General features: G+C 37.3%; 2 protein-coding genes across 2 annotated transcripts; one reads left to right on the forward strand and one right to left on the reverse strand.

Moving 5' to 3' along the window:
* The first annotated feature begins 1,129 nt into the window (after positions 1-1,129).
* On the forward strand, positions 1,130-2,517 carry LOC112315937 (olfactory receptor 51H1). The gene has a single exon (XM_024572598.3). The coding sequence runs from the start codon at positions 1,159-1,161 to the stop codon at positions 2,149-2,151; it is 993 nt and encodes a 330-aa protein (XP_024428366.1). The 5' UTR covers positions 1,130-1,158; the 3' UTR covers positions 2,152-2,517.
* A 6,208-nt stretch (positions 2,518-8,725) lies between these two features.
* LOC112315936 (olfactory receptor 51H1) lies at positions 8,726-13,469 on the reverse strand. Its single transcript, XM_024572597.3, has 2 exons — positions 13,325-13,469; positions 8,726-10,037 (listed from the first exon to the last, which is right to left on the reverse strand). The coding sequence occupies exon 2, from the start codon at positions 9,981-9,983 to the stop codon at positions 9,027-9,029; it is 957 nt and encodes a 318-aa protein (XP_024428365.2). The 5' UTR covers positions 9,984-10,037; positions 13,325-13,469; the 3' UTR covers positions 8,726-9,026.
* Positions 13,470-19,275: the final 5,806 nt, after the last annotated feature.

Here is a 19,275-nt window from a genome sequence, read left to right on the forward strand (position 1 = left end):
CACAATGTATCCAGCCAGGTACTATGAAAAATAGAGACATTTATTAAAGAAGATGCAAGATACAAAAAACATTGTACATAAGACAATGACACCCCAGTCCCCTTCAAAGTAAGCATCTTGGGACCTCACACAGTTCTCCCCATCACCATCAGCTGCTTTGTCATATTTTCCTGAACCTCATCAAGATTTTGAGATTTCTTCCCTTTCAAAGGTGACTTTAGTTTTGGGAAAAGCCAGAAGTCACAAGGCACCAAATCTGGTCTATAGGAGGGCTGAGTCATCCGGGTGATTTGATGTTTCACTAAAAAACTCTGCATGAGACGTGATGCATGAGCAGGCACGTTGTCATGATGAAACTTCCAGTCACCAGTTGCCCACAGCTTCGGCCTTCTCAATCATCCAAGTAGATTCTGTGGAGGAATGTTCAAACTTAACACAAAATTTGATGCAGATTCATTGTTCTACTTGCTCATTTTTAATGTGACAGCCACATAGTACACATTCTCACTCAACGGCGTCTACCCCCCACCCCCACTGACTAGTACAGAGAAGTCGTCATTGTTCACACATGTGCATTCCAGTCCACTCTCCTTGGCTGCCAGGTTACAGCGATGTTGCCCAAACTGTTCTCCTTATATTAACAATGGCTGCATTTTTTCTGGACAGACCTCGACACATGCATATAGTCACACACAGATGGATTCATGTGGACATGGGTTTGTGAAGGCAGTGGAATGTGAATAGCTGTGTGTGTGGTAATGTGAGTTTAGTGGGTTTTCATTTTATTATTTAGTAATATTCCCTATGCTATTAAGTTCTTTGGTGTTGCTGCTTTTTTTCTGCCAAATCTTAAGAGCTTTTAAAAGAAGAGATATCCAAATGTTTTACTGACTAAACACTAGGGTTAGCCTTATCTTAATTTTTCAGATGAACATATTAAATCCAAGGTGAGGGAGGTCATCCCATCTGATTATCTAGGAAACAAAAAGACAGTGATACAAAAATTTCTAAAATGCTGTTTTTTAACTTAATTCTCCTCTCTGCTGTCCCTCTTTATATTCATAAAGCCATTTATCTGTCTTATACGAAAATATATTTTCAATTTAGGAGCTGCGAGCCAAGTGGGAGAATACAGCCTCACCTGGTGATGAGAACACCATGATGGACTTTAATGCATCGCTTGTCAACCACCATAGTTTCATTTTGACAGGTATCCCAGGGATGCCAGATAAAAATCCATGGATGGCCTTTCCCCTGGGATTCCTCTACACACTAACTCTCCTGGGAAATGGTACCATCCTAGCTGTCATCAAGGTAGATCAGAGTCTCCATGAGCCTATGTACTACTTCCTTTCCATCTTGGCTCTAACCGATGTTAGTCTCTCCATGTCCACCTTGCCTTCCATGCTCAGAATCTTCTGGTTTAATGCCCTCGAGATTCCCTTTGATGCATGCATCACACAGATGTTCTTCATCCATGGATTTGGAGTGGTAGAATCAGGAGTGTTAGTGTCCATGGCCTTTGACAGATTTGTGGCCATCCGCAACCCGTTACACTATGCTTCCATTCTCACCCATAGTATCATTGGCAAAATTGGAATAGCTGTCCTCACCCGGGCAGTCTGTGTGGTCTTCCCTGTGCCCTTCCTTATAAAGCGACTACCCTTTTGCAGATCCAATGTCTTGTCTCATTCATACTGTCTCCACCAAGATGCAATGCGGCTAGCCTGTGCCAGCACCCGCATCAACAGCCTGTACGGCCTCATTGTAGTCATCTTCACACTGGGACTGGATGCCCTCATCATTCTCTTTTCTTACATGCTCATCCTGAAGACTGTACTGGGCATTGCTTCCAAAGCTGAAAGGCTCAAAGCCCTCAATACCTGCTTTTCTCACATCTGTGCTGTGCTCCTCTTCTATGTTCCCCTCATTGGCGTCACCATGATCCACAGGTTTGGGAAGCATTTATCACCAGTAGTACACATGCTCATGGCCAATATCTATCTGTTACTCCCCCCTGTACTAAACCCCATCGTATACAGTGTGAAGACCAAGCAGATACGAAGGCGGATCATCTACCTGTTCCAGAGGAGAAAGAACAGGACCTGGGAAATGAAATCAAATGTAAGTTGCAGAATAGTAGTACTTTAAGCAGTTATCATGCAGTCAAATTATACACATCTGGTAAAATTCAAGGGTGGGCAAGACTTGTGGGTAAAAATATAACACAGGTCATTCTTGGTTTATGTACACTCCATTTGGAGATGAATACATTTTTATATCTGGAGCCACATACAAAATTGCCATCATAATTTTTCTTCCTTGAAACTGGAGATGAGCATAAATTATCAGCTGTTTATCTAGATAATGCTCATGAGTGTTTATTCATATAATGTTAAGTAATATTTTTCTTTAATTATCTATTAAATAATAATTATATTAATAAGAGTTATAAAAGCCCTATATCACTGCTGAAGAGCAGTGTTTCTGAGATAGCATTATTTTCCTTAAAATAGAGCAAAGAAAGCTTACAGAATTAAATAGCATTTATGTTTATGTTTCAGTATTTATTGGGTAAATAAAATGATGGATTTTATTTATTTATTAATAAAGATGATGAATTATTTTTAATTTGCCTATGATAAATTAAAAGACATATCTATGGTTACTTAATTTATACCTATTCTTTTTAAGGGATATTACTTCTTTACAGATTTATAATGGTTCTAGTTTTCAGCCACATACTTAGTAGAATAATAGGTGTTCTGACCTTTCTCTTTTGACTCAGCATGAGTGAAGTCTATTTTGCTGTGTATCCAGCAAAACTTTACCAAGTAAAATTGCTGGTGGACATTGTATGAGGACAGATGAAAACTTTCAGCACTGGGAAGAAGTTTAATAAAGCAGTGCACCCAAGTGTGCTGAAGAGCATGTCAAATGCAATGTGCCTTTGCATTGATACTAATACCTATTTTAAGTATTTAGCTAATAATTACATAGTAGTTGCTAGGGGGGTTATTTACTCATTCAATAAGTGCACATTTAACACTAATGAAATTTCAGTCATGATGCTAGACCCTGGAGATACAGAGAATAAGCCACCGATTTTCTGCTCAATTCCTGGCATTTTATCTGAACAGAAATACATATATAATTATGTTACATAATTATTACATGACAATATCATATTCATTTAATTCATTAGTTATAACTAATAATGCTAGTTGCCTTTATATATTATTTCAATTTATTCTCCCAACAATCTTTGAGAATAGAGGTTATCAACATTTTACACATGAGGGAAATGAGATTTAGAGCAGTTAAGTCACGTGTTCTAAGTCATACAGTTTCTAAATGGCAGAACTAGATTCAGATTCAGATCAGTTGATTCCAAAGTCTGTGAATTGAGACTCGCCCCATGTCTCAAGCTCTCCCAGGCTTGTAAGCAAATTCCAGGGAAAGAGAAGGAACCAGTGCTTCTATGATACAGATGCATGAATGCTGAGCTGGTAATGAATATTGTTGGATCTTTAAGTAAGAGATTGAGCTTGTCAGGATGAAACTAGACAGAGAGGCAGATTAAGACTAAATTTGCTGAGGGTTTGTCATATATGGCCTTTATTGTGTTAAGGTACTTTCCTTTTATACCTACATTATTGAGTGTTTTAATAAGTGGATGTTGTATCTTAGCAAATGCTTTTATTGCATCTGTTGATAAGATCATATGATTTTTATACTTTCTTTTTTTAATGTAGTGTGTTACCAAATGCATTGATTGATTTGCATGTGTTGAACCATCCTTGTGCCCCTGGAATGAACCCCACTTGATTGTGATGTATTATTTTTTTTAACGTATTGTTGTATTTGACTTGCTAGTATTTTGTTTATGATTTTTGCATCTGTATTCATCAAATATATTGCTATGTAGTTTTCTTTTTTCATGTTAGCCTTACCAGGTTTTGGTATCAGGGTTATGTTAGCCTCATAAAATGTGTTAGGAAGTATTGCCCTTCTTCAATTTTTTCAAAGAGTTTAAGAAGGACATATTTCAAATCTTCTTTAAATGTTTGGTAGAATTCACTAGGGAAGTCATCTGGTCTTGGACTTTTATTTTTTAGAGAGTTTTTTTAATTTTAATTTTTTTTTCAAACTTTTTAACAAACATCCCCAGGGATAGGGGACCAAGGGAGTAGGGAGGAGGAGAAGCAAGACCGCAGTCCCACAACCCCTCCCCACCCACCCCTTCCCCCCTTATATGTTTATAATACAAGAGAGGGGTAAGGGGCAAGGGAAATACCCTCAGTGGGGTGGGGACAAGCTAGGCTCCTTGTGCTCTTGGGACCCAGGCTCTTCTGCCCTTCAGGAAGACCTTCTCCAGAATATGGCCCCATCTACTCCCAAGACTTTGGCATCCAAAGGTTTTTGTTGTTGGTTTCAATTTCCTCATTGTTGATTGGTTTATTTATGTTTTCCAGTTCTTCATGATTCAGTCTAGGAAGGTTACATATTCTAGGAATTTATACATTTCTTCTAGGTTATTGAATTTAGTGGCATATAATCTTTCATAGTATTTGAGTAAGATATTTTATATTCCTATGATGTCTGTGGTGACTTCTCTTTCATTTCTGTTTTTGTTTACATGGGTCTTTTATGTTTTTTCTTTTTCAAAAAATTTTATTGTATTTTTTCCACTTTCATTTAACCCCCTAATCCCCCCTACCTGCAATCACCATACTGTTGTCCATGTCCATGAGTCCTTTTTCCTTTCTGCTTGATCCCTCCACTCCCTAACTTCCACACCACCCCCAATAGCTGTAATCCTGCTCTCTATGTGTCTGCCTCTATTTTACCTGTTAGTTCAGTTTGTTCATTAGATTCCACATATAAGTGATATCATATGGCATTTATCTTTCATTAACTGGCTTATTTCACTAAGCATAATGTTCTCCAGGTCCATCCATGCTGTTGCAGATGGTAAAATTTTCTCTTCTTTATGGTTGAGTAGTATTCCATTGTATAAATGTCCCATAGTGGTTTTATCCACTCACCTACTGATGGATACTTGGGCTACTTCCATATCTTGGTGATTGTAAATAATGCTGCAATGAACATAGGGGTGCTTATGTTCTTTTGAATTAGTGTTTTGGGTTTCTTCAGATATATTCCCAGAAGTAGGATTACTGGGTCAAAATGCAGATCCATTTTTAATTTTTTGAGGTGTCTCCATATTGCTTTCCAAAGTGGTAGCACCAGTTTGCATATGAGTCTGGTTAGGGGTTTGTCAATTTTATTAATCTTTTCAAATAACCAGCTCTTTTTTGTGTTAATTTTTATAGACTTTTTGTTCTTTTTTTTATTCAATTCTGCTCTAATTTTTATATCTAATTTCTTCTGCTGACTTTGGGTTGCTTTTATTCTTCTTTTTCTAGTTCTTTAAGATGTGGTGTCAATTTTTTTATTGGGATTTCTCTTGTTCCTTGAGATAGACCTGTAATGATATAAACTTCCCTCTTATTACTGCTTTCACTGCATCCCAGTTGTTTTGATATGTTATATTGTCATTCTCAGTTGTCTCTATATATAATGAAATTTCAGACAAAGAAATAAAAAAAGATTCCTTTTGCAATTGCAACCAAAAGAATAAAATGCCTAAGAATAAACTTAACAAAGGACCTACATACTAAAAACTACAAAACATTATTAAAAGAGATTGTAAAAGACCAGAGGGAAAGTGATGGGAAGGGTGAAGGGAGGAGGGGGCCTAATATGGTGATGGGAGATGGGTAGATTTGGGGTGGTGGGCACACAGTGCAATATACAGATCTTGTATCATAGAAATGTACACTTGAAATCTCATTAACTGATGTCACCCCAATAAACTTAATAAAAAAAACAAATTTGCAACATTGATACAGAGTTTACATTTTCAATGAAAATTACTTGAAAATTATTGGTTTGTGCAGAAAGCAAATACCAGCAAAGGCCTCAACAATGATGCTATCTAAATGGAAAACATTAATCTCAAACAGAACACATTATCATCAATTTGTCTACAAAGAGAAAAGAATAGAAATTTTATTTGTATTTAATTTTACCTCATTCTTCAAAATATTTATTTTTCTTAATGTGTTATCACATACATAAGATATTACTATAGTAGTGTCTGTTGTTTTTCAATGAATAAAAATAAAATATAAATATATTAAGAAGTGTCTTTTTTTTACTTTCTTATACAGATATATAACCAAAAATTTGAAAACTGTCACTCTAAGGATAAAAGCCAACCACCACGGAATATATTTCTAATGTTCACAAACTGGGATAACAGGGACAAGTATCTGAAAGTGCCCTTTAATGCCACTATTTTCTCACTCTCTGACGGGACCATAGCATAGCAAAATAAAAAAATGTAAATTCTTTATTGACAGTCTACACACATAATCCACAGCCTCACTTCGCAGGACCTTCTCTAGCTCCTGCAGTCTGACTTTTGTCTCTATTGCTACGTGAAATCTATGTTTTCCATGGTTCAGACCTTTTTCTAATTAACAAACCAAATATTTTCCCCTTAATCATCCTTCAACTTGATTTATTTATATGATTACAAATATTTACAGTCCCTTGCTTATTAATCTTAGAGCTAGAGTAATGATGTGTATTTCAAATTGTGGCTGTGCCCACCTACTTTCTGTGTGAGCTTGACCAAGTTACATAAATGTTCTGTGCCTTAGTGTGTGTGGGGGTTTTAAATTGAGAGTAATAACAATAATAATAACAACAGATATTTATTCAATGCTTATTATTTCCAGGCCTTGGGCTAAGCCTTATACGCATTAACTCTTTTAATCTCCATAACTCTACAAAATAAATAGTCCTAGTCAGACTTTGTTGATTAGAACAATTAGCATTAAAGAAATTAGATCTCGTACCCACACTACACAGATAATAAGTGGCACAGCCAGAACTTGAACCCGGGGGTGTATGACACCTAAGCCCCTGCTCTCAATATATGCACCCATAGAGTTAATTCTTGGAGTAATGAGACCTTGTCTAAAACACCAGTTATTGTGCTTATTATTTAGTACATGGTATTGCTACTACTGCTAGCACTACCACTGCTGTGGCTATCGTTTCGATCGTCTTTAAAGAAGAAAAGTGAAGGAAAGAGAAAAAGACATAGGAAAACCCATGAACTCCTGCACAAGTACCCTAGTTTCAAGGTTAGTCTTCATGCACTAAAGGCACCAAAGACAATGGCTATGAAGAACATTTCTATTTGCCTCTAAAAGGTAGAGTATTTTAGAAATTTTTGGCATGGATTAAATTTCAAACACCTAAGACCCAAAAGTACTCACAGAGATGAGTCCTGAGGATATTGGTCAGTTTGCACTGCTTCTAAAGACCCTTCTTCCCTATGTCCAAAGAACAGATTGAGACCAGCGCTGAGTTGCATTCCGCACTCCAGACTCGGGACTGCAACTGTGTTGGCAAACCCTTAACAAGTGACTCCAGGAATGGTAGAGCTCAACTCTCCTCACAAAGTCCAGAATATTTAAATGTTGTTTTTTACACTTTACAATTTTGTTAAATGTCTGCATTGTGCTGTTTCTTATAGAAATAAAAAAGAATAATAAAGATTATTTTTATGAACCTGAGATTAATTCAGTAAGGTCTCTTGAACCTGAAAACAGTATTTAAATGGAAACACTCACTTTTTGTATGCATCCTATCACTAAATTAATCTTAACTAAGCTATGTTCTGCCCTAACAAACTTCTAAAATAGCCACTGATTTGAGTAACACATAATTACAATTACCACTCAAGTCACAAAGAATCTTTTGTCTTAGATTTTAGCAAACAGTAAATACTTTGGGAAAAGTCATCTGGACCTTGTAAAGGAACACAAATAACTCAGTGTACATACGTGCCTTCTTTCTTCTACTCTCTATATTTAGTTTGTCTTCAACCAATATTCATAATTATTTTTAAACCTCTACTATAAGTGTCTTTCCCATTCTAACTATCCCACTTTATTTGTTTTTCACAATGTAGATGGTATCCATCATTCTTCAGAAAATCTGCTTGCCTGAGTCTAGGCCAAAAAATACATTGCTTTGTGCCTTGATATCCTCATCTGAAAAGAGTACACAACACTCTCCCTTGTAGGGATGCCATAATTACCAAATAAGATAACATGAAAAAGGCTCTGGCACTGTGGCTTTTACCTAGCAGCGAGTCTATAAATGCATGTTCTCTTATTCTCTTAGATGTGATATTTTTTAACACTTTTTATCGGTGCGCAACACTTCAAAGTTTCCAAATAATTGTATTCATATGATTGAATTTAATTTTGTACAACACTGGAGGCCAAATGATATTATTTCCATTTTCAAAATTAAAAAATGCAGTAAGAGAATAGCCAGTATCACACATGGAAGAGCTAAAACTCCCCTTAATCTTTTGATCCCAAATTATGCAACACCTTTGTCCCCTACTCGATTGTATACATTTATATTCTTAATCTTAAGATTTGGTCATTTTTCTGATTCATCTCTTATTTAATAATGTATTATCCCCAGGTGTTCTCTTATTATTTAACGAGAATAGTTTATCTCTTCCCTATTAAGCTGATAGGAGTCATTTCTAACTCCTGAGCTAGAATGTTAAATTAAATCAATTTAATGACCTTTGGTTTAGAAAGCATAAAACTAATGGCCTATTTCTGTTCAAAAGAGTTATTTAAAATGGAATTAATAATATTCTCTGTCTTGAGCAGTAATATGTCAACTCATAAATTCAGGGCTAAAGAGCAGGACATTGAACAGTTCCTAGAGATGCCACTCTTCCTTTACTGGGCGAAAAACAGCTTGGCACAGGAATAGGAAAGTATGCTGTGAGAGTAGGGAAATCTTCTCTTGCCCAATTCAAATCACACGGAAATGTGAAAAAATTATAAACCTTTATTTGTCATAGTCATAATTGAGCTTTTACAGAATAGGCTTTTCCTCTCTCAACCTGGTAGACCTTAACTCTCTGAAGTAATCTTGGTTCGAACAAATATCTGGATGATCTTCCTTCGTATCTCCTTGGTCTTCACGGTATAGACTATGGGGTTCAGCACAGGGGGTACAAGAAGGTAGGCATTAGCCATGAGGACATGAGTCAGTGGTGAAAGGTGCTTTCCAAAACGATGAATGACAGACACCCCAATGAGTGGCACATAGAAGATGAGTACAGCACAGATGTGTGAAACACAGGTGTTGAGTGCCTTCAGCCGGCCCTCCCTTGAGGCGATGGCCATTACTGTTCGGAGTATGAAGGCATAGGAGAGGAGGATGCAGAGGGAGTCTGAGCCCTTGGTGAAGATGACAGCAATGAGGCCATAGAGACTGTTAACACGGGTGCTGGCACAGGCAAGGCGCATGACATCTTGGTGGAGGCAGAAGGAGTGGGACAGGATATTGGAGCGGTAGAAGGGGAGTCGCTTGATGAGAAAAGGCACAGGGAAGACCACACAGACTGCCCTTGCCAAGATGACTGCCCCTGTCCTGAAGAGCACACCATTGGTTAGGATGGTGTTATACCTGAGGGGGGTCCAGATTGCCACAACCCTATCAAAGGCCATGGCCACCAGCACACCAGACTCGATGGCTGAAAAGGTGTGGATGAAGTACATCTGAACAAGGCAGGCATCAAAGGCAATGGATTTGTAGTTAAACCAGAATATGCCCAGCATAGAGGGCAAAGTACAGAGGGCAAGTCCCATGTCTGCCAGTGCCAGCATACACAGAAAGTAGTACATGGGGATATGCAGGGACATTTCAGACTTGATGGTAGAGATGATGACACTATTACCAAAGAGGGCGATGACATATATAGCACCCAATGGGAAAGCCATCCAGTAGTACATTTGCTCAAGCCCTGGAATCCCAGTTAAGACAAAGTAAAGGTGTTGGAAGTGGGTGTAGTTATTATTTGCCATGAAACCCGTATGAGATAAGCATGAGGGCAGAGCTTGATCTTGACGGATGGCTTCCTGAAAATACAGTCACAGAGATGAACAAGATATTCGAATCTAAATTCCCTGGAAGTACAACCATTTTATTTATACATGGGTGGGGAAGAGTGTAAGAGAAGACTAAATTCCTGAAAGTACTACTCCAGAGTGTTTTCTGTTGAGAAAGCTTCTACTGGCCAAGGAAAAAAGACCCACCCCAGTACAAATAAGTCATATTCAATTTAAAGCACACACTGCAGTGCCAATGCATTAGGGGAAAGGCTCTGCCTCTCGTGACCTTTCCTTCCTTTTTTTAATATTTTTTATTTCTTAAAAAATTTATTTATTTATTTTTATTTAGTTACAATTGTCTGCATTTTCTCCCCTTCCCTCCACCCCACCCCAGCCAGTCCCACCTCCCTCCCCCACCTCTACCCTCCCCCTTGATTTTGTCCTTGTGTCCTTTATAGTAGCTCCTATAGACCCCTCTCCCCACTATCCCCTCCCCACTCCCCTCTGGCTATTGTTACAATGTTCTTAATTTCAATGTCTCTGGTTATATTCTGTTTGCTTTTTTCTTTTGTTGATTATGTTCCAGTTAAAGGTGAGATCATATGGTATTTGTCCCTCACCACCTGGCTTATTTCACTTAGCATAATGCTCTCCAGTTCCATCCATGCCATTGCAAAGGGTATAAGCTCCTTCTTTCTCTCTGCTGCGTAGAATTCCATTGTGTAAATGTACCATAATTTTTTGATCCACTAGCTTTTAAACTGTTGAATCAGAAGCTGAGGACACAATAACCAAGACAAAAATCAATATAAAATATTAATTATGTGTTTTCTTGAAAGGATGCCATTCCCACCCATTATACTCCTTATGCCTAGATCTCCCACGTACACAATGAATCATGTGTGTAGGGCAGGGGTGGAAATGCCCAGGGCACATGCCTATGCTTCTATTAGAGCATGACCCTCCTTCGTTTGCCCTGAGCCTGGATGTGGTCTCAGAGTCATTCTCACCCCAAGAACTTCAGACAGCAACTTCTAGTTATATGAAGTAAAATGTATTTGTCAACGTTAATCTAGTGAAGTCTTAATAGAAGGGGAGCAAATTATACTTAAGAAAACAATAACAGCAATTCTGTTTATAGGTTAACCTTACCTGAAGTTTTTGCTGTCGTTGTTGTTGTTAGAATCAGGATGGTCTGGCAGTTCTATCGCTAAGGCACAGTGACCACTCATAATGGTGTGTTACACTCTGACTGAGAGTCAGTATAGAGGCGTTAGTAGGGATCTGGAAGACATGCTCATGTTGCCAGAATCAGTAACTACACTTGTTCCACAGGCACCTTGATGGGGCCAGTCAACTTTAAACGTGAATGCCAGTCAGAGATAGAGTAGACTCTCTTTGAGAAGATTTTAACCTTCAGAAAGGCAGCAGTTGCCTTCAACGGTTGATCAGAATCAAGTTGACCAAGAGGCAATGTAGTGTTAAGAATATGGACTGTAGATCCACCCATCTTGTAATCAGATTCTAGTTCGCCCTGCTCCTCAGTGTAGCCCTATGCATGTGATATGTGGACAACAATAACACCTCACAGAGGCCATGTGAGGATTAAAAATGCAAAAGCCTCAGAAAACAAAATAGGTGCTTTTTACTATGATTACTTGGAATAAAACGTTTTCTTCACATGTTCTCACTACTACTACTTGGAGTTTTGTCTGTTTCTTTCTTATTTTTTATTTTGTTTGTCTGTTTTGAATTTTTGGGTCAGAGTTCTTTGCAATTGGTAGAAGTGAAAACTGATAGATTCTATTCTAGCAAGAAAAATAAAGTTGAATTCTGTGGCTCTTTTAACTATTTAATAATCTACCTTCTGTTCTACAAATATTGAGTGTCTCAACCCCAGCCTATGTTTACACTGATGACCCCTGCTCATGACGCATAAAAAGACATATTAAAACTGTTTTTGAAATTTTCTAAAAAGTGCTCTTTGAAAGATTTCTGATTCAGATTTCCCCAGCCTTAACCATGTTTTAGTCTGAGCATATTTTCCCTTTTTCTGTAAAATATGTAATTCTTTCCATTGCTCTTAGGAAAGACAGTGAGGTGTTGGTGCAAATATCTGGACTATTAAAATATCCAGCATACATTTTCTGTCCTTCCACTGGGGGGAAGGGGTTCATGGGAGGCAGAGCCTTGTTGAGAAAAATTAAATTAAGTGCAATGCAGCTTGAGGGTTCAGCTAGAGAAGACCAAGTCAAAACTGCACCTCTGGGCAAGTTTCTGACTCCTTGATATAGGTCTTTAGATTATGTTCTTTATTTATGTTACTCAGGATCTAGAAAGCAGGTAGAGTTCAAGTCTATCCCCTGAAGAGTAAGTTCTTAGATCCCAAGTTCTTCCATTGAAAGTTTCATTTAGCACTGATCATCTGCTGTTCATATTGCCACATTTATGAACAGAAATAGACCGTGTAAGTGTTTTTTATCTGTTCCCTAGGCTGCCACAAGCTACATGACTTTATTATAGATCTTAGGTTGAAGAAGGAGGTAAACAATAACATAAAATTACAAAATTTCCTTATTGTGTAAATAGCAGAAAACAAATAAGCACAATTCCATTTGCTGTTAATTACTAGAGAAACTTTCAGGTTTCCAGGCATGCTAGGGTGTTCACAGAGAGTTGAAAAAGGGACTGGAAATTTTAATCAGTAAAAGAAGTTTACTGATTAGTGTTTCATTATACCAGGATGTATAATAGGCAGGGAGGACCTCAGGAAACAGGAGGGGAAAAAAAACCCCAACTGATTTGGAGATTAATTGTAACCACTCCTCACCTGATGGCAGAGGCAGTTTCCCTCCTTACCAGGAAATTCTCAAACTCCAATCATTCTAGGGCTCTAGACAAAAGGAATTTTAAAAGTCCAATGTCTAACCAATATAGAACCACTCGCGCAGTATTCTATAGATGACATTTACCTTCTGCCTACATTAGTTCAAGTGACTGGGAGTTCCTTACTTTCTAAAACAGTGCTTTCACTATAGAAAATCAGATATCTGTCCATCACTATGAAAAAGATGACCTATTCATCACAAGGTTAAAAAAGCTGTCTTCACATCTGTCCCTTAAAGCAGGTGTGAATGAGCAAGAAGGCAAGGGCCCAAGGACATGGAGCGCTTGGACTAGAGAATGAAGACGAACGGAGGGATAAGGGGACATGGAAAGAAGTGGTTGGGGGGCAATTACAAATTTCAGTGATGATATTTACAATATTCTGTTGATAGACCAACTTTATCCTCTGATTTTGCCCTAAAACTTACCTGGTTGCTAAGAGTGTCCCCAGATGGGAGAGGATCCTTAAGCAATCTGAGGCTGTCTTGGCAAAACCATTGCCACCACCCACACGAGGAGTTTTATTTCCTGAGCTGCACCAGAATCCCTCCCAAACCGTACCATGGAGAGTTCCACAGATCTACATGAACTGGGGTATTCCCTGCGGCTCCAAGATTGAGGAGGAGTCTCTCCAGGGCTGTAAAATCGCCTCCCAGATTCTTGTCTAGGAAAAGAGATAGTATTGAGACAGCTACAAAAAACAGTGTGTGTGCATGTGTTTGTGTGTGTGTGTGGCGCTGAGGAGTTCCAGAAGCTGCTTAGTGCTCAATCACAGTCTCTCAGGGCCACCTTAGCCACTTCACTCTTTCCATGCCTTAAAATAAATAACAGTTTCCTTTATTTGTCCCAAAACACAGCAAAACTAACAAACCCCAAGGGAAAGTGACTCTACGATTTCCCATTCTATTTTCCTATGAATTCAAAAGTTAAAATGACTCCCTAGTGAATATTTTTTCCTGATGTCTCTCCTGCATTTTTCAGTTTTCACTGTTAACATAATCAGTACTATCATGCTCTGTGCAAAGGAAAAGCAGGTGGCCCTTCAGTAAGCCATTAATCAGTGCCCCAATCAGTCAAGAGACAATGAATATGCCACAACACCCAATAGCTCTCAGGTAATATCACTATCCCCACCTGCCCGCTGAATAATAAAATATCAACAGCAGCCCTAATAATAACAATAACAGTATCTAATGTTAAGTCTGAGTTCTATCAGTTATGTAATTTATCACATCTGCTTTATAATTTCATCACATAATCCTCATGTGTGGAGTTTGAGGAGTAATCTTCATGTGTGGAGTACATAAGCTGAGTATTACTCTCACTGACACTGGGCCTTAGATTCTTGGTGTAATTGTAAGAATTTGTTTATAGAAATTGTACTTGGCATAGAAATAACAAGACAGGGGACTCTCACTGTTCCAGGTGTGTTCTGGACTTGCTGGATCCTGAAGGTTACCACGACTGAGAAAACATGCTCATATGAACTGAGGCTCACATACTAAACTCTCTTACGCACCATCTGCTACACAATAGTCCTAGAGTAATTGAATATTAACGTACATCACTCTTTCAAAACCATAGACTCTCAAAGCACTTCGTTTTTGAACTCAAATAAAATTTGTCTCTATGTCATGTATAAAATCATTCTTTTAATTCTGTTTGAAGTAGTTAAAATGTGGAATTGCTTTACTTGCTATATTTTTACCTCTACATTTCACTGCTCAGTATGTGTCATCTTATGATGCTTCACTCATTCTGTTACTCATATTTGTCTTCTGTGTTGACAGATAAGGTTTTGGAGTAACTGAATCACAATAACTTTATTCCAATTTCTCGGCCAACATCGTTTTTTGTTTTTGTTCTTGTTCTTTACCTTTACAGCTTGATCATTTGTATCTCACTCGGACTCTGATTTCTTTTAACTTTATGTCATATACTACCAACACAAATATAAGACTAAACAAATGTTACAATCTCTCTTTTATTATGTTAACATCTTCAAAGTTGAAAATGAACAGAGACTGATTGTGCAATAGATCAGATTGCATGAGCCTGAACATTTAGAGAATCTATCTTTAGTTAATTATTTGAATTTTTCTTGATAGGATATTACTCCCATTTCTATCAAAAGCAATTTTGGTGGGGAGGGGTTGGGTGGAGGTAGAAAAAGAGTATAAGAGGGATAAATGGTAATAGAAAAAATACAATAAATTTTTTTACAAAAGCAATTTCAGATATTCACCACATTTCTAACCTCACTCCCATTCAATCTTCCTCCAAACCTTTCCCTTATTCAGAAAATTGTGATACTTTGATCCAACCTTTCTCAATATCCACCTCTCTCAGCTCTTTCTTGAAATACATTGATACCCATTTTTACCTTCCCAGAATTAAGTAAATTGTCTCCTCTCAGGTTCAATAGTAACCACACTCCATTCCTCATGTCTTTGACTCCATCTTCTACTTAACAAGTTGCTTTTCTCATTCACCTTCTTCCTGGGCGATTCAATTTACATATACTCAAGAATTTGTTCACATTATAAATATGAAGATGACACACACACACACGCATATATTTATTTATTCAACTACACAGGGAAGCAGATTTGTTCCAAATCTATATCTCTGATAGTGACTCTTGCGTTAAGTTTCAGATATATATGTATACACACCCCCCCACACACACACACATACATATGCTGGTGGCCATCATCATCTTTACCTCTGTATCACACATATTTGTCAAAATCAACAAATCCATAACTTTAAAAACAATGTTTATGCAAGTTTACGCTTTCTCTTCTACACCTTTTTGTATATGTCAGTTGATAATTCAGTCAATCTTGTCATGTAAAATAGGAAAATAAATATGTCACCAAATAAAAAATAAGTCCTAATAATTTACACCTCAAATATTTCTAATACTGTCTTTTTCTTTCTGTATCTAACAATGCTATACAAATTCAGACCTTCTATTTCTCCTATGTGGACTTTTTCAATAACATCCTCCTTATTCACATAAAATAAATTTCTTTGCTTATTCTTGTTTCTTCCTATTTCTTCTTTCTCTTGTCAATTTCTTTAGAAAATATTACTCTAATAACATTTGAAACTAACCAAATTTGAATTTGACAGATGTCATATTATATCTAGTTAAATGATTTTATTGCCACCTAAATTTGATTTTATATGAAAACCTCATTACAAAACATAATCATGAGAGGTTGAAAACATAGTTGCAAATAATTTGTAAGACTACGCAATATAACTTGTCTATCTTTAAGCAGTTTTCATGAAATGAAACAGGAATATCAATGAAGAAGGAATAGAGCTTTGTGTCTTTTGCAACTGTATCGCAGGCTCTTTTATATGTGTAGTTTGCTTTATTTTATTTTATTTTTTTATTGTTGTTCAAGTACAGTTTTCTCCATTTTTCCCCACCACTCCCCCCAACCCCAGCCATCTGCACCTCCCACCCTCGATCATATCCCCCTTTGGTTTTGTCCATGTGTCCTTTATACACGTTCCTGCAAACCCCTCCCACCTTTCCCCCCATTATCCCTTCTCTCCTCTCCTCTGGTTACTGTCAGTTTGTTCTTAATTTCACTGTCACTGGTTATATTTTGCTTGTTTGTTTGTTTTGTGATTAGGTTGCACTTATAGGTGAGATCATATGCTATTTGTCTTTCATGTCTTGGCTTATTTCACTTAGCATAATGCTCTCCAGTTCCATCCATGTTGTCAAAAGGGTAGGAGTTCCTTCTTTCTTTCTGCTGTGTAGAATTCCATTGTGTAAATGTACTATATTTTTTTGAGCCATTCATTTACTGATGGGCACTTAGGATGCTTCCAGTACTTCGCTATTGTAAATTGTGCTGCTATGAATATTGGGGTGCATAGGTTCTTTTGAATTGGTGTAGTTTACTTTTAATTTAACAGATATGAACAGCATTTTTTAAAACTTTATTTTACTTGATTAAAACAAAATAACCTTGAGCTGGACTTTGTTTTCAAAAGTTGTTTATATAACTATGTACTACAATACCTTTCATCCATCAAATTGTTTATTAAGATTTTTTAAAAATATATGTGTAATAGAAAAAAATCTGATCAAGAGTAACAACTTATCTCCTTAAAGATGAAAACTTCATCTTTGAGTCTTTATATGAAATATGTCATAAATTTTTTCTTGAATTACTGGCTGAAGTCCACATATCAATTTTGATATTATTTGGATAATATCAAGTATCATCAGAGGGAGTTTGTAAGTTTACAACTGAGGACAGAAGGAAGTATTTTATTATATTTTTAATAAGTGAGCATGACTAAAACACGGTTTCTATTTGAGTGTCGAAAGTAAGAATTATACCTTTTTAATGCTGTAAGATTCACTTACATGAGGTCTCTAAACAGTGAAATTCATGGAAACAGGAATAGAACAATGGTTACAGGGGGGTGTGGGGAGAGGAAAAGGGGAAGTCATTGCTGAACAGGTGCAGACTTTCAGGTCGTCAGGATGAGAGGGTTCTAGCGATCTTTTCCACGACACTGTGAACATACTCAACACCAATGAACTATACACTTAATAATAATTAAGATGGTAAATGTATGTGTTTTTTCATAGTAAAAGCACTATGAGAGATTTGGAAAAGAAATAAAGCAACTATTAAAAAACTACAAGTGAAGTTAAATATGTTATGGGCTTTACTGACCAAGATGAGATATTTAAAATTAAGAGGGTCATTGTTAGTTGGTAGGGGGCAAGAAAGACTGAGGAAACTTAATGAATAAAGTGAGATTTAAATTAGGTCTTAGGGACTCATTAGGGTTTTATCTTGTGGAGCTATTAGGGAGACTATTCCAGACAGAGGGCAGAGGATGTAATAAAATTGCCTCGGTGAAAAGGTTCCAGGCCTTTTCAGCAGACAACACAGTAGCCCCACAGGATGAGGGGAGGAGAGTGATAAGAGTGGAAAATATTAGAAATAGACTATTAGGGACCTTGACTGCCTTAAGAATTTGAATTTTATCCAAGGGGCAGAGAATAAATGATGGAAAAATTCTGCAGAAGAAAATGGCATGGTCAGTTACATTCTTTAGAAGGGCCAGGGACAATGGACAGCAGCAGACAAGGGGAAAGTCAGCATTAATGAGGGCTGGGACAACAGTGTAGAGCAAACTACAATATGAATAGCACCACAGATACTTAGTAAATTTGGTAAATATTCAGGTAACAGAAATATAATTTTGTAATTTCTCTCCTGAGCAAATAGAAGACTCTTAACCACTCGGAAGTATATGCAAATGCAGAAACACAGTTGTTTTGAGAAGCATAATGAGTCACTTTTCTTCTTAACTGCTTTAAAAGATTCCCTCAAAACTTTTTTCTAACTCCATTTTTGCCTGTTGAAGTCCATTCTTACTCTACATGGTGGGTAAAAGTAGCCCTTTAAAATCACAAATCACATTTTATACTTCTCTGTTTTTAAAATATCCTAGGGTCTTTCCTTGTACTTAGAATAAAAAATCCTAACCATGACTTATTTGACACTATATGGCATAGCCCTGTAAGTATCCCCGATCTCTTATTGTTTCAATCTCTTCCTCCTCCTTTCTACTCCAGTGCATTGGCCACATTTCCATTCCTCAGCAATGCCTCACTCAGACCCGTCTCTCCACCTGAGACTTGCCTGAACCATATTTCAACCATATCACCACGTGGCTAGTTCATTCTTAGTATTTAGGTTTCAGTTTAAAAATCACCTTCAGAAATGTCAACTTTTCTATAGCATTCAGTCACTCTCCACTTATCCCATGACCCTTCTCTGTTTGTTTCATAGAACGTATATAGAGCCATCTGGAATTGTCACAATTGTTTATTCATTTATTGCCTATCACTCCCTGCTGGAAGGTAAGATCCATAAAAGAAGGGATCTTACCTCCCCTGTTTACTACTCTAGCCTATAATAATACCTGGAATGTATCAGGTGCGCGAAAATTATCCATTGGGAGAAAGTCATTTTAGACAACAAAGGGGCGATTAGAAAATGATGGGCACGTGCAGTAAATAATATGAGTTAGGCATTGTCCTGGACACTTCACTAACGTTACATGCCAACTCTTTTTACTGATGAGGAAATTGAAGCTTAGAGATGAGAAGTAGCTTGGCTAGAAAGTAGCAAAGTGAAAATCTATACCTAGATAATCTGAAAGCCATTGCACCATACTGTGGGCTCCTGAAACGTAACATCAAATGACATACATATTGATCTGAGAAAAGGAGGAACCCAGGGATGGTTTAACTCTGTCCCTCCCTCCAACTAATTGGGCCAGATTCATTTATCACATTAATAATGGCTATCTTGAACATCAAGGA

This window comes from Desmodus rotundus, chromosome 5 (assembly GCF_022682495.2).
Source record: "Desmodus rotundus isolate HL8 chromosome 5, HLdesRot8A.1, whole genome shotgun sequence".
In the NCBI taxonomy this organism is placed as follows: Eukaryota; Metazoa; Chordata; class Mammalia; order Chiroptera; family Phyllostomidae; genus Desmodus; species Desmodus rotundus.

Coding starts and splice junctions, on each gene's coding strand:
- LOC112315937 (XM_024572598.3), top strand. CDS start 1,159: ATGATGGACTTTAATGCATCGCTTGTCAACCACCATAGTTTCATTTTG.
- LOC112315936 (XM_024572597.3), bottom strand. CDS start 9,983: ATGGCAAATAATAACTACACCCACTTCCAACACCTTTACTTTGTCTTA.